Here is a 13,042-nt window from a genome sequence, read left to right on the forward strand (position 1 = left end):
TGTTAGGTGCTTTCTACTTAGAGAGTCATGACAATTTCCTGAGTGTGTCTGCCCTGAAACATGGGCCGGGGCTGGTGAATAATGATGGGATTTTAAAAATATTTTTTTCTTGCCAATAGGTAGATCACGACTTAAAAAAAAAAAAAAGGCATTGATTCTAACTGAAAGTATAGCATGGCTTGATGGGTATAGCTGTCGGTCAGGGCATGGCACCTCTCTGATACAGTGGGGCAACCGAGTCAGCCAGCCTGGAGAAACCTCAGTCTAATGCCTCTTAGGAAGGGCCTGAGGCTACTGAAGTGGCAGGGGAGAAATGACATTAGAAATCTGGGAGGAGCCAGATAACCCAGGTGCTTCCTTTGTCTTCATCCTTGTAGTGAACTGGGCAAAGGCAGACAAAGAAAGGTGAACCACTCAGCTGCACTTCTCTCTTACCATAATCCAAGAGTTTGATTTTAAAACTTTCTCATGGAAGAGGGTATACCCTGGTTTTGTATTAGAAGGTACTTTGCAGAGCCTTTGTTTCTCTTAATTTTTATTTATTTTTAAACAGCTGAGCCAGCAATAGACATTAAGAACAGAAATGCTGAATGCCCTTCATCTGCAGTGCCACTAATGGGAGACACTTACTAATATTGGGTTGAAACTGCAATTCTTTAATGAAAGTAAAATGGCAGCATGAAAGAGAATTGTTCTTTTAACAAATACACTGATTCAGGAGCAGGCCCCTGTAGCCAAGAGTCCCTGGGTGCTGCTAATCGAAAAACATACCACTGTCTGTCTTTATCTCTCAGAATAGTTATAAATGAGTATTTTCCCTTTTTTTTTTTTTTTTTTGGGCAATAGGGAATTCTCATCAATTCACCAGAAATTACTTTTTTTTTTTTAAAAAAAAAAAAAAAAAGGGAGGGAGGAGTTTCCTCCTCTTTATATTGAGCCAGCATTTGCATAAAATATTGATGAGAATGCTCCCTGTCACTTGATGCAGGAACAGGCTGCTTCTGGTGTCAAGTGCTGGTTAATCAACCAAATGGCAGATCAAATTAGCTAAGTTCTCTTGTTAAGTACTGTGTATCCTGATCTTTCCCATGGAGGTTCTGGCTGCTTTAAAACCTGATCTGCAGAAATAACTGATGTATGCTCAAGGAGCTCTGAATGCTGCAGGCAGCAATGCTGTTCATTACTGTCCCCACTGGACAGACAGAGAAAGTGTGCCAGAGAGTCACTGCCTAGAGCATCCAGGCCAGCAGAGGGGGAGCAGAAATCAAGCACATATACTGCCTACCTGGGGTCCCTCCACTAACCCATGCAGATTGTATGCGCAGGCAGAAAGCTACCACACCAGTAACGAGTGACTCCCTGCAAGAGGAGCAGGGCAGACATATTTATAAATGGGGAAACCTCAGGACAGAGGTCAGAAAATAAAATTACTGAAGTTCTATTTCATTTCAGTAGAAGTTGTGGGACTGGAGTTTGGGGTCAACACCCCCTAAGCCATGATATATTTCATCATGATTAATTTAAGGGCTCTCCTTGTGCCATTTCTCCTTACCTTGGAGAATGAAAATTACAAGGGTTACACTGAAGTGTGATTAACAACAGAATAGGGATTCTAATTATCAAATTGGCACCAGAAAAGGGATTACAAAACTATTATCATATCTTCCTACGTATTTTATTCTTTGCTTAGCCACACTTTTTCCCACAGTACTCTCTCTCCTAGTTTCTCTTTAAGTGGATATATATGTATAGAACGACTGCAGGAGAACTGGACGACCAGGTGTGATCAGAAGCTCTGCTGGTTTGAGTCACTAGGAAGGCATACTAGCAACCCTTGGCTGGTGAGGCTGTTCAGGAGCCAGAGGTGGTGTGGTCCATCACAACAATGGATGGCTTTGCTTGCCCCTGATGATGGCACAGGTGAAAAGCTGCAGAGGAGCCCCAGGTACTGGATGTGCTAATCCAGGATCACACTCAATAGAATGGCTTGTTCAGCTTTTAGAGAATCACATCTTTTAAGTGAGTGTTATATAACACAAATTTCAGAATTGTTAGAGAATGCATAAACTGTGATTTCTATGCCGCCTTTTTTTTTTTTTTTAAACCACCTTCAGAAGAAAACACAGGAATCAAAAGCTTGGCGTGGTTCCACCTCCTCCTTGTTTTCTTCTAGACTACCTCCACACTGGGGCTCTGGAGGTGGCTGTAGGTGGGCACTTTTGTTCTCCAGGCCTTCCATTCTGGCAACTGACATCATGAAGCTTTATGTTTAAAAATCAAAAGAACAAATGTGCTTCCTCACATGGTACTGAAGTTAGGTACAACTAGTGAGAGGGGTGAAAACTCGTGCTTTCCTCATGACCTGACCTTTTCTTTCAACACGTGGTCTGGGATGTCAGTGCTGGCCCAGAGCCAGAGATTGAGAATGAAACCAAGTTCCTCATTTGCCCCACAGAAACTGCCCTGGTAATTACAGTAATAAAAGAATGAAAACCTTCTCCATGTTGCTAAAAATATGGATTTCTTGCAAGAAGAGAAAAACACATTTTATGTATACATTTCCACCTCGGACTGACTCAGGTAACGGCAGTCAGACGAATTGTCAACCTCCAGTGTCAGCCTTTATGAGTGGTTTCAGGAAGGAGGTGTGCAGCATTGTCAAGGGAGAGGCCAACAGGGAAGAGAATGGTGATTTCCAAATATTTTGTATAGCTGATCGCAAAAATACTGGCTTATCATCAAGCCTCTCAGCTACAGCTTTTGCTTCTATTGTGGTGGCAAAGAAGAGCCTACAATCTTCTTCAGGGAAAAGTCATTTTTCTGTCACTTAAAGAGCTCCCCTGGTTCAGGACTCCAGGAGTTTTGCTCTCTGAAATAAAACTCTAATACCCCAAGACAGGCCCACTCACCCCACATTCCTATCTGCACTGCACTGTGTGTGAACACTGATGCTGTTTCCCTGGTTTGTGTCACTGTGAAGAGGACCATATTCTTAACATTTCTTTCAGGCACAAGCAGAAAGCCTGATCACTAAGATGAAAACAACAAATATCCTTTCTCATTTTCTACCTCTCCTTCTTGCCCCCCGACATCCACTTCAATTTGATATTGAAAAGGATACCTAGCAGTAGGGAAGCCTGTTGGCTTCGCACCTGACAGTGATAACTTGAGCTAATATAGTGGCACCAAGACCTTCTCAACTTGAGAAATAAAAGGTGATCATTTCAGCTATGGTGAAAAGTTCAGGTTGGATAACTTTATCACATGGGATGTATTACAGGGTGACCTCTTGCTGTGTGTGGTGCCTACATCTGTCTCGACTGTGACACAGGGCTCCAATTAGCACTTAAGGGGAGAGGCTTTACAGACAGCACACTCACCTCGACTCAGCCCATCAGGTCCCCGGAGGATCCGGCATTCTTCTATCTGGCCAAATGGAGAAAACATCACCCTGATATCATTCTCATTACATTTCTTCGAAACCATTCCTATGAACAATTTTCTGTCTTCCACAGCTAGGAGATAAAAATAATGAATGAGCAAAGGCCATTTCATCTTTTTTCTTGCAATCAATGCTCCATTACCCCATCAAACCAGGCCCCAGCCATGTGAGACCAAGCACATATCCCAAGGCCCACTCTGCAGATGTCCAGCCACTCTTCTCCCTCTATGCGCCCCACCCTGCCGATCCCTCCCACCTGGCACTTCCTGAATGCCTCATTCTCCCTGTGCACTTGTTATTAATAAAATGTTTTAATACAACATGGAATGCTGTTAAGTTCTTCTCTCCTATCCAGAAACTAATAGTAATGTGGTGACTAAAATTTCAAAGGATTGTATAACTGCTCAACACTACCATTCCTTGGGGAAATTTTTGGATACAGATTTTATTCTGGGTTTTTTGTAGACATTCTTTTAACCTGAATGACAGGGACAGAGAAAGGTCAGGAGAGGAAAGACAACAGGGTGGATGGAGCGAAACAGCAAATGAAACTTTTAACAAAGCATTCGAGGGAAGAAAACATTTTTTCTGTTTCAGATAGCTTCATCCCTGCTGATCCAGACAAGAATGAGAGATCAGAGAGATTGTCACTTCTCTGGGGAGCTAGGAAAGTACCTCTTTCCTGTGACATGGGTGATTCCGTGCTAACCAGGTCCCATACCTGGTTCTAACCAGCCATGTTAATTATAGCTCAATAGGAAGCCAATTCTAGGGAGGAGAATGGGGTGGCTGCTGCTGGAGAAATACCTTAGATGGTCCCAAGCGCCTGGCCCTTCACAAAAGATCAAGGAGGGAACAGTGCTGTGCTAACCACTGGGAGGCAAGATTCTCGGGGACCAAAAGTGCATTTGGGGATCATGAGGAAGACATGAAATTTGAACCTGGGCACCTGATAGGGGGTAAGGTAAGGCAAGGTCTACCTTGCATGGCCCGAGAGACTTTCCTCAAAATCTGTGTGCATGTGCTCAGGACATGTGAACTACTTTCGGCCTGAAAGGCAAGGTTAAAGCTGATTTTAGGACAGTATTTGGGTATTTGGAGTCTTTTTTTTAGGAGAGGCGCCTTTTTTTTTTTCTTTCTTTTAAGGACATCACAGACACCCATGGGGAGAAGTCCTGCTGCTTTTCCATCGTTTCATTTCAATCTATTTTTTAGAATAAAAAAAAAAAAAAAAGCCAGCTGCACCAGACTAAAGAGAGTCCCAGCCTAGAGGAGGTCTCTGCCTTCAGCCACTTGCACATAAATGTTTGTTTTGAATCTGCGTTATCAACTTGTCATTCTTATTTAATTGGCTTTTCTTTTAATCCTACCCTGGTCAGGAAGTATCTCATTTTCATTTAACCAACGAGCACTTATCCCAGACTTACTGGGGCCAGTTCCCTCTGGATACTCAAGCTCGTGTCTGAGCTGCGAAGGGGCTGGGGCAGGTGTACTGGTACCAGGTGGGTTCCTCTACCGCAGAGCTGTTGACACAGAAGCTGAAGCCACATGTGGCTACTGAGTACCTAAAGGGACTGATGTGACTGAGGAAGTGCTTTCTAAAATGTAATTTTAATTAAAGAGCCCCAAAGGATTGCTACATGGGACAGCACAGCCCTAAAGTGCCTAGTGGAGAGAGCTAGAGGCTCCTCTTCACAGAATTCCAGACCCGAAGGTAGAGACCAAAGGGAGCTTCTGTTTGTCTCCAAAAGATCTCCCAAGGCCCAGTGGGGGAGGGACCTGCTAGGGTCACCCAGCATGGCCCACAGCCGGAGTCCTCCTCCCAGGCCAGCATCCCTTCCCCTGCTGTGTCTCCTCCAAGTTCAGAGGAGGCTCACAGGGGAGAGCGGCTGTGAGTGGGAGACCAAGGCTGTAGGTCCGGTGCTGCCATTAATTTGATAAGTGTCCTTGAATACACTGACCTCTGAGGACCTCTGTTTTGTCATCCATGGAATGAAGGTTTGAACTCTTCTCTCTCCTAGTAATGGAGAGAAGGTAGCCCATGACGTACTCAGGCTGACTGGAGCTCCCGAGGCGGGGGACGGTGAGTGGAGGTCAGAATCCCTTCCACCTAGCTCTCTCTACACTGTGACAGCTCCTGGGACACCTCAGAAACTCTAGGGCTCAAGGAACGCAAGTCGAAAGCACAATTCCACAATACTTGTCAACTATGAATTGTATACCCCAGTGTCTGAGAAAGGCTTGCTGGGAGATGGGGAATTCAAGCTGGATGAAGGGAATGGAGAGACCACAGGTGGGAGGGGAATGAGGGCCTCACCAGGCGAGGTGCAGAGTATGGAGTAGCATGGACCTTGTGTGGGTGGACGGAGGAAAACAGCCTGACCTTAGGACAGCATGCCTCTTCTGCTTCAGCTGCACAGAAGGAGCTCAAGGAGGAGAGCATCAGCTGGCCTGAGCCACTGCCTGTGTTCAGACTCAGAGGAGACATGGGTAACAGGCACCGTGGGCTCCGATTCCTGGGAGGGAGGCTACTGAGGACCTGACCTCCTATATGCCAACGGAAAACTTCAATTAAAATTCTTTCTCCTCTGTTCAGAGAGAGCAAAGTAGCATGGATCCGCTGTGAGCTGGTGAAACCTGGTCAGTCATGGGCAGCACAGGCCTGACAACCATGCCAGTCATACAATAGATATCCTGGACAAGGAGGTCACCTGCAGGCTGTCCACACCACCCGCTACAGGCTGTCTACACTGCCAGTGCTCACTAACACGGGAGGATTTTGGTGGGGGAGACCCTGTAAGAATGCGATATTGCCGTGAAGGGGAAGGGGATAGATGGGATGGAAAGTGGGTAGAATAGGGAAAAAAATCACCGTGACTCCTCCTTCCCTCTCATCTCTGAGACTCCTACCCCTAGCAGAATATGGCTGACATTTTTATGAGAGTAATAAAAAAAACCCTGTTGTGTTCCTTCTTACCCTGAACACTCTGGTTTTAGTTCTTTTAAACAGAAGCAAATGAAAAATTCCCCCTAAGTTCTTGGTTTCACTGGTAAACCTATAATTATGGTATTTAGCTAAAACAATTTGTAGGCTTCGAGCTTCAGGGGGATGCCATAGTAAATTAAACATGCAGCTCCTGGGTAAGCTAAAAAATGATTTTTTTCTAAGATGAATATGAAGAAAATGGAAACTACTCAAGAAATGCTGACTTCCTAGCCATCACTCAGGGTCACCTTGGCCAGGCAGCAAGAAGAAAGATAACTCCCACTTTTAAAAATAGCAAGTATTAGCTAAGGAAAAAAAAGGAAAACTCCATCATCCATGTTATCAAAACGTTAACTTCCGTCTGTGTGTGTGTGGTGTGTGGGCTTACTTGTGCATGTGCACAGAAGTGCTGGGCTTCAGGACTCTCTCACTAGCCAGTGTTGTTCTGTGGTTTCAACAGTTGGGCTGTGTTTGCTTTAAAGGCAAAATGGGGAGTACCAAACACACCCAGCTTTCTTCTGAGTTTCGGTTTTCCAGTGACACGTTAGTCATACAATTCATTCCCCTAATTCCCATTCTTAGGGTCCCTAACAGCTTTGTAAACATTCTACAAAAACACAGTTATCTTGAATTCACTTGGCTTTTTCATCAACTTTTGATGACCGTCTTGGTGAGTTTTCACTGGGCACTACATACATCACTTATTTTTTTCAACCTACGGAAGTCAGTTGTTTGAATAAAACATACTGTGTTGAGAGTATTCTGCTAGGTGCTTTAAGGAAGTAAAAAAAAAAAAAAAAAAAGACTTAAAAAGTAAGGTCCCTACCCTATAGGGGCAAAGTCATTTTCCATGACAGACACTGAATGAGGGCAGGGAAAGGCTTTTACATTTTTACATATGAAGTGCTGCACAGATGGTGTCCCCCAACAATAGTAACGATGACCACAGAATCAAAAGGGGTTCCACATTTAAAGTGGAACGGCCGCCATTTAAAGTCTTCCTTCCATGATATGAGAAGAATGGGTTAATACTTTAAATGTATGGGGTGACTTTTTTAAGTTAGGGGAATAGAAACTTCATTTAAAAAAAAATTCCTAATTGTAAGTCTGTACTAACACCCTGGTGTACAATCTGTCAAAGTCACACCTGGATTTGGGGCTGCCTGAATTAATTAACAACTTTTCAATGTGTTAGTGCTAACATATGGCATTTAATTACTGCCTCCAAATCTGTGAGTCTCTCCACTTTGAAATTCAAAATTATTTCTTCATCTTGCAGTGAATCAGAAAGTGACTGGGTGGAACCACCCCGTGATTCCTATTTTTAAAGGAGGCTTTGCAGGTCTCTGCACCCTCTGCTGACAGTATTTACTTATCTCCACTCCCGCTAGCTCTGAACTTGACACATGGACACTGGAGGTTTTGGAGACCTTCAAAGAGAAACACACACAGCAGCCTTAAATGGCATTTCTGAATTCTAGGGTTTAAGGACCCCCAGCAAATTGTGAGGTTGGAGGGTTAAAGCAGGATGGATGGATTTATGCTCTGAACATAGAGTAAAAACAAACAACTCCCCTTGTGACAAGAGGCAAGACATCAGAGTGAGTACTAGCCCCAGCCTCTGAGACCCAGACCCAGAACCAAAGCAGCTTCTGTGTTTGCATCACTCACTCCTAGCCAAACTTCAGCAACTGCTTGTGACCTTCAATCTCGCATAGCTGGCACCTTGTTGGGCACAGCAACAGAGGATTAAAAGCTGGATGGCATAGAGAATGAAAGAGAGTAACTATGTTTCTGCTCATTCATGAGGGTGCATGAAATCCACACCTCTTCAAATACCCTGCCTGTCCCACCATTTAACTTTTTGCAGTGGGAAAATAACAAAAAAGGTGGATTCTGTTGGAAGGTAGGTGTTTGCTCAGTGTGCTCCTCTTAGCAGCCCCAGCAGTTTTTGCTTCTCCAGAATGGGACTGTTTTCCTTTTGGACAACCTCGCCCTACGGGAGCATGTGAATGGGAAACACAGGCCACGAGCTTCCATCAGTGTGCCAGAGGCTGCGGCTCACATCACAGCCAACGGAAAGGGCAGGTTCCAGGAAGCCACACAGACTCAGGAGGTCTGCCCAGTGAAATCCCAAGTGCAGGGCTGACCTGGGCGTAACCTAACATTTTTGGGCTCACCCCAGAGGTTCCCTTTCTCAGAATGGCTCTATAGACAAAAGCTACCATGGGTGACTGCTTTTCTGGAGTTCACCTGTCCATCGTGAATTAATCCGTGATTAGCAGCTCTTTCTTGCTCAGCAAAAACAAAGTTTTAGCAATCTGAACACAGTGATAACGAAGACAGTAACTGTCTAACTGTGATGAGTCCTTTGTGCTCTCCATAAATGTCAGCAAACTCAATAAAAGTGCAATTAGAGCTCGTTATACTTCTTTCAAAACTACAGGAGCTATTTAGGGCAACTGAGCCAAAGAAATCTTTGTGCTCTCTGAGCTTTTGAAACTATGCTTACCTGTCAAAAATGCCATGTGAAATCAGAAAAGGCTTGCAGCTTTTGTCACTTGCTTTAGAAAATTACACACTTCTCCTGCTTCCTCAAATCAGGTCCAAAGAGAACCTCAAAGCTGTTCCTGTCTATGCAAGGTGAGGTTCCATTTGGGCCTCTAGAAAGAAAAGCCCTTTAAAAGCAGCCTTCAGTCCATTTATATTTTTGAACTTTTCTTACTCAAAGTTCAGAAAATGAAGGTCCACGCACAAAGCAAAAGGAGAACTGGCCCAACTAGAAGGCTTGGGGATTTTCATTTGTACATACAGATCTATGCTTTGGTATAAACAGCCCACGCCTGGACAGGACAGCCTCTGCCCCTCAGAATGCACTGAAAAGGCTGCCTCAGTGAGGTGTCGGAATAACGGTGATAACTTGGCGGAACTTAGCACACTGGATACTTAGTATGTGCTAGGTATTGTGCTGAGCGCTTTACAGATTTTAACTGATGTAAACCTCAAATAACTTTGTAAGACGGGCATTACAACAAATGTTCATACTACTCACTGGAGCCTCCTCTTACAGCTGAAGAGACATTGATGCTAAGTAAGATTAAATAACTGCCCAAGGACAAAACCAACCAGCATGGAGTCAGGGGTCAAATCCAGGCTTCTCCAAAGAGTTTTTTTTTTTTTTTTTTTTTCCCTTGAGGGGAGTATCGCTTTTGTTACCCAGGCTGGAGTGCAATGGTGCGATCGTGGCTCACCGCAACCTCCGCCTCCTGGGTTCAGGCAATTCTCCTGCCTCAGCCTCCTGAATAGCTGGGATTACAGGCACGCGTCACCATGCCCAGCTAATTTTTTATATTTTCTTTAGTAGAGACGGGGTTTCACCATGTTGACCAGGATGGTCTCGATCTCTTGACCTCGTGATCCATCCGCCTCGGCCTCCCAAAGTACTGGATTACAGGCATGAGCCACCGCACCCGGTCAATAGTTCTTAACTGCTACTCCAGGCTGCTGCTTGGAAAACAGCATTTTTAGGTAACCGTCTCATCCTAGAAATAACGGTGCCTGATCCTCCTTGGCTTTTGTCATCATGCAAAGTTGGGAGTGTCCATGACAGTTTTATTATTTGCTGTGATTCTAGACTGAAAGCAAACATGATCCTCAGGGGCCAGAGTGAACACTGGACAGAAAGAACAGCAAAACACTGCAAACTCCTGGCAGCTGCCTGGAGTTCTCTAAGGCAGATGAATATCTGCACAGCAGAAAATGCAAAAGAAAAATATCCCTTTGTGTTTCAATACTGGATATTTCAAGTCAAATGTTTTCCATTTGGCTAATTTGTCATGTTTTTATAACTACAGCCAAAGTTTCAGAAGTGAGACAAACCCTTTCCACAGACTTTCACTCCATGGTCCTTGTCCTGACACAGTTTAGAGAATTATGCCAAAGACAGGGAGCATTTCTTGGTGGCCACACACTCTGTGAGGTGCCTTGTACCAACAGGATTCGTCCCAAAATAGAAGATTCACCTCTCCTCTCTCCCACTGAGGAACTGATCAGACTGCAAGGATGCACCTCCAGTGCACAAGGGCAGAAAGGAGCCAGCCTGGGTGAAGCGGTCTTTTTCCCAGGCCAGTAGGCTCTATGAAGTGCCCGCAGAGGCTGGGAGACCACCTCTGGGTGTAAACAGTAATCAGCATTTTATACAAGTGTTCTATCATTAAAGAGATTGTTACAAATACCTTATTTGAGTCCTGGGCTGGGGGAAAGCCAACTGAGGTGTGACAGTCACCATTAATCCCATTTTACAAATGCGGAGATTCAAGTTCAGTGTTTAAGTGACTTCCAGATACTTAAATTAGTAGACTGAACATTAGTTCCAGAAGGTCAGAGACATGGGTTCTTTTCTTCTTTCTTTTCTTGCTCGCTGCGCAGCCCCAGCCCCTAGCAACATGCCTGGCACACAGTAACTGATGCATTAAGCACTGGTGAATGTAGGAGCAACGTGGCTCAGTCATGGGCCCACACAGCAGCAGCGGATTTGACAACTTCTGGTGCTAAGAGTCAAGTTTGTGATAAAGCAGTAGAGAAAATAGGAATTACCCCTAAGTAAAGTGCAGGGCTAAGGAGAAGACAGTGGTTAAAGCACCAAAGTCTCCTGGTAGAGAGAGGGAAAAGCTTTGTTAAAAATTTTGTGTTCTTTCTTTATATATGTATGTTGCCCAGGCCGGCCTTGAACTGCTGGGCTTAAGGGATCCTCCTGCCTCAGCCTCCTGGGCAGCTTTGACTACAGGCCGGGGCCACTGTGTTCTGCTAAGAGCTGAGAGAAGCAAGCTTTGGTAAGCCGGGTGCAGGGAGCACCACACTATGATTTGGAATTTTCTTCAAAACTTTCTAGTCTGTAGAGAAGCCGGAAAATGGAATGCACTACAATTAGCAAAAAATACCATGTGGCGAGATCTAGAGCCCAATCATAATTTACATTTGCAGATATGTAGATCTCTGAGTGCATGGCTTCTGCCCTGATTACTAATTAATGAGGTGCAAAACTGCCTGTTGGAAGGAAGCAGTACTGATTATGACAGTCTTATGGGACAGAGTAGCTCTCCAGTCTAGGATGGTAGAAGATTCTTTTAACATACATTTCAGTAAATTAAAAGAACAAAACAGGGACAGAAGGTTTGTAGAAATGAAACAAAAAATTAAAGAGGGAAATGTGGCTATCAACTCTCTCGTGTCTTGAAGAGGCAAAACCGAATTATTTCATGGACCTCATCAAATGCATATTTTTGCCCCAAGTGTACGTTTATTTCATCAGCAGACTAAACTCTGAATTCTAATGTAAATGTATCGGTGCAATTTGGAGAAGAGTACAATAAGGCAGCCTCCAAGTCCAAGAGAAACACATGGAAAAGGTAAAAAACCAACAACCAAAATCTCCCAGAAAGACAGCCTAAGTCTTCACTGGCAGTTCCTTTCTTGCTGACATCCTCTGCATCCCCATGAGATGGCCCCATATTGCTTTATTGGAGGAGACAGGAGCCAAATGCCACAGGACCACTATACAGGGCAAGTCCCAAAGAGAAGGACACAGAAAGCCACTGCTCCTAACAGCCTCATAATCTCTACCCCAGAGATCAACGAGACAGGACAGTGGAGACTGCATTCCTCTAGACACATGAGCCACAGCTAAGGTTCCTGGAGCGCTTTCTCTTCTAGAGAGAAAAGCAGCCGGGCCGCCTCCTCCCACCCCCATCTGACTTTTTCATTTAAAGAAGCAGATATTATTAAACAAGACAGTTGGTTACCACGTACCGTTTGACTTTTCACTATCTGCAGGTTTCATCTGAATGGGATGATGCATCTAAAAACACAAAAGTGAGAAAGTAAAGGCAGATTGAACAACTGTAAAAATAATCTCAGAAATCTGAAGCAATTTGAGTTCTGATACTGTTTTAAGGGCACATAAGTAATAACAAGACTTCTCCCAGGTAATATTAACTACGTTAAAAAGCAGGCCCATGTTTTCAGGAATCAAACTCTTTTAAGTCACGTGGCCCCGTAACACAGCACATATTTAAAAGCTTGGGCTCTGCAGTCAGACTTGAGTTTCAAACCTGGTTCTGCCACTCAGTATGGTTTCTGCCTCTATATTATAGGTAATACTGCTTCTGCCATTTATTACAGCTATGCAATCTCAGGCAAGTGACTTAACTTCTCTGAGCTTCAGTCTCCTCATCTGTGAGATGGAGCTAACATCTGAATTATAGGGCTGTCAGAATTAAATGAGAAAATGCATGTAAAGTGCTTCACAAGTAGAGGCTAAGATGTGTTTAAAACAACTTAGCTATTGTTACCATATTATTATAAAATTAAATCATGCAGACTTTTCTGGCCATCCTGTGTTTGTACATGGGTTTTTCTTAGGTCTCATGAGTAATCTGAAGATCTAGCAGTTGACTGACTCAAATGCTAGCATATAATTTTTATTAAATGCTAATACAAATATAGAATAGGAACACAGAGCCACTGAAGAATGAAAAGAAGGATGAAGAGGAGGAGGGCAGAAGGGAGGGAGACACCCACCTTCCAGTCATGTCCAGTACATGACAGAAGTGGAG

At 44.1% G+C, this 13,042-nt stretch overlaps 1 protein-coding gene across 30 annotated transcripts in view; it reads right to left on the bottom strand.

Annotated features, from left to right (window-relative positions):
- The window catches only part of CELF2 (CUGBP Elav-like family member 2), a 325,875-nt gene that overhangs the window by 73,062 nt on the left and 239,771 nt on the right, over positions 1–13,042 (bottom strand). For all 30 annotated transcript variants that reach the window (XM_017507118.2, XM_017507114.2, XM_037730912.1 and 27 more), the window contains 2 exons: positions 12,237–12,285; positions 3,381–3,515 (listed from right to left, as the gene is read on the bottom strand). Coding sequence is in view for 27 of the 30 variants with exons in the window: in XM_017507114.2 (XP_017362603.1) it covers positions 3,381–3,515; positions 12,237–12,285 (184 nt within the window). In the remaining 3 variants the exon portion in view is untranslated. The remainder of the gene's footprint in view (positions 1–3,380; positions 3,516–12,236; positions 12,286–13,042) is intronic.

The sequence above is a fragment of the Cebus imitator genome, unplaced genomic scaffold (assembly GCF_001604975.1).
Source record: "Cebus imitator isolate Cc_AM_T3 unplaced genomic scaffold, Cebus_imitator-1.0 Scaffold368, whole genome shotgun sequence".
NCBI classification, from domain to species: domain Eukaryota; kingdom Metazoa; phylum Chordata; class Mammalia; order Primates; family Cebidae; genus Cebus; species Cebus imitator.